This window comes from Rhinopithecus roxellana, chromosome 7 (genome assembly GCF_007565055.1).
Source record: "Rhinopithecus roxellana isolate Shanxi Qingling chromosome 7, ASM756505v1, whole genome shotgun sequence".
In the NCBI taxonomy this organism is placed as follows: Eukaryota; Metazoa; Chordata; class Mammalia; order Primates; family Cercopithecidae; genus Rhinopithecus; species Rhinopithecus roxellana.
Genome location: NC_044555.1, coordinates 129,351,679 through 129,353,874, shown reverse-complemented (window position 1 = coordinate 129,353,874; position 2,196 = coordinate 129,351,679). Strand labels below are relative to the sequence as shown.

The following is a 2,196-nucleotide window of genomic DNA, read 5'->3' as shown; positions in this document are numbered from 1 at the left end:
AGGCAAAAGAACTTTGAGGAATATGTGAAGTCATTGGAAGTAGACAACAATGTGATGAATCCTGGCTCTGACTCTTACTACTATGTGACTTTGGTTAAGTCACATAAATAATTCTCTGAGACTCAGTTTTTCCCACATGTAAAACAATGATATACCTAACATGTAAAATAATGATTTGAATGATGAATGCTGGGTGCTTGATACTTAATATACTACAGAGTATTTTCGCCTAAAGACATGTTTGATGTTGACACAAGTAAGATTCTAGCAAGCATTATTTAAAATGCTTTTGAGTACTTGGATAGAAAAGGGACCAATTGGAATTATATATATATATATGTGTGTGTGTGTATATATATATATATATATATATATATAATTTTATTTCTCTCTTTGGCAGGGTAATTTAGGCAGATTTGAATGGATTACCAAACTGCTTGATCATATAACATAGGTATAGTGCTCTGGACTTCAGTAAGGCATTTGACAAGGGTTGTTTGACAAGTGAACAAATATGGGTTGACTGGCTTTTAAAAAATCATTCGTGCTTTCCGCGCTACCTACAGAGGGGTCCATACGGCGTTGTTCTGGATTCCCGTCGTAACTTAAAGGGAAACTTTTCACAATGTCCGGAGCCCTTGATGTCCTGCAAATGAAGGAGGAAGATGTCCTCAAGTTCCTTGCAGCAGGAACCCACTTAGGTGGCACCAATCTTGACTTCCAGATGGAACAGTACATCTATAAAAGGAAAAGTGATGGCATCTACATCCTAAATCTGAAGAGGACCTGGGAGAAGCTTCTGCTGGCGGCCCGTGCCATTGTTGCCATTGAAAACCCTGCTGATGTCAGTGTTATATCCTCCAGGAATACTGGCCAGAGGGCCGTGCTGAAGTTTGCTGCTGCCACTGGAGCCACTCCAATTGCTGGCCGCTTCACTCCTGGGACCTTCACTAACCAGATCCAGGAAGCCTTCCGGGAGCCACGGCTTCTTGTGGTTACTGACCCCAGGGCTGACCACCAGCCTCTTACGGAGGCATCTTATGTTAACCTACCTACCATTGCTCTGTGTAACACAGATTCTCCTCTGCGCTATGTGGACATTGCCATCCCATGCAACAACAAGGGAGCTCACTCAGTGGGTTTGATGTGGTGGATGCTGGCGCAGGAAGTTCTGTGCATGCGTGGCACTATTTCCCGTGAACACCCGTGGGAGGTCATGCCTGATCTCTGCTTCTACAGAGATCCTGAAGAGATTGAAAAGAAGAGCAGGCTGCTGCTGAAAAGGCAGTGACCAAGGAGGAATTTCAGGGTGAATGGACTGCTCCAACTCCTGAGTTCACTGCTACTCAGCCTGAGGTTGCAGACTGGTCTGAAAGTGTGCGGGTGCCCTCTGTGCCTATTCAGCAGTTCCCTACTGAAGACTGGAGTGCTCAGCCTGCCACGGAAGACTGGTCTGCAGCTCCCACTGCTCAGGCCACTGAATGGGTAGGAGCAACCACTGAATGGTCTTAAGCTGTTCTTGCACGGGCTCTTAAGCAACATGGAAAAGTGGTTGATGGAAAATAAATATCAGTTTCTAAAAAAAAAAAAAAAAAAAAAAAAATCATTCTTAGCAAACTATCACAAGAACAGAAAGCCAAACACCGCATGTTCTCACTCATAGGTGGGAACTGAACAATGAGATCACTTGGACTTGGGAAGGGGAACATCACACACCAGGGCCTATCATGGGGAGGGGGGAGGGGGGAGAGATTGCATTGGGAGTTATACCTGATGTAAATGATGAATTGATGGGTGCTGACGAGTTGATGGGTGCAGCACACCAACATGGCACAAGTATACATATGTAACAAACCTGCACGTTATGCACATGTACCCTAGAACTTAAAGTATAATAAAAAAATAAAATACAAAAATAAAAAAAAAACTACAAAAAAAAATTAAAATACACGAAACATGAAATTTACCATTTTAACACATACAATTCAATGGCATTAAGTACAGTCATAATTTTGTGAAACCATCACCAGTCTCCATTTCCAGAACTTTTTCATCAATCCAAACAGAAAATCTGTACCCATTAAACAATAACTTATTATTTCCTCCTTCCCCTCGCTCCTGGTAACCTCTATTTTACATTCTGTCTCTATGAATTTGACTAACCTAGGTATGTCATATAAGTGGAATCATACAATA

The 2,196-nt window shown here is 42.3% G+C and overlaps 1 protein-coding gene across 1 annotated transcript; it reads left to right on the top strand.

Annotated features, from left to right (window-relative positions):
- The first annotated feature begins 556 nt into the window (after positions 1-556).
- LOC104656401 (40S ribosomal protein SA) lies at positions 557-1,541 on the top strand. Its single transcript, XM_010355995.2, is given in 2 exon segments — positions 557-1,253; positions 1,256-1,541. Coding segments are annotated over 2 exon segments (885 nt in total). The 5' UTR covers positions 557-625; the 3' UTR covers positions 1,513-1,541.
- Positions 1,542-2,196: the final 655 nt, after the last annotated feature.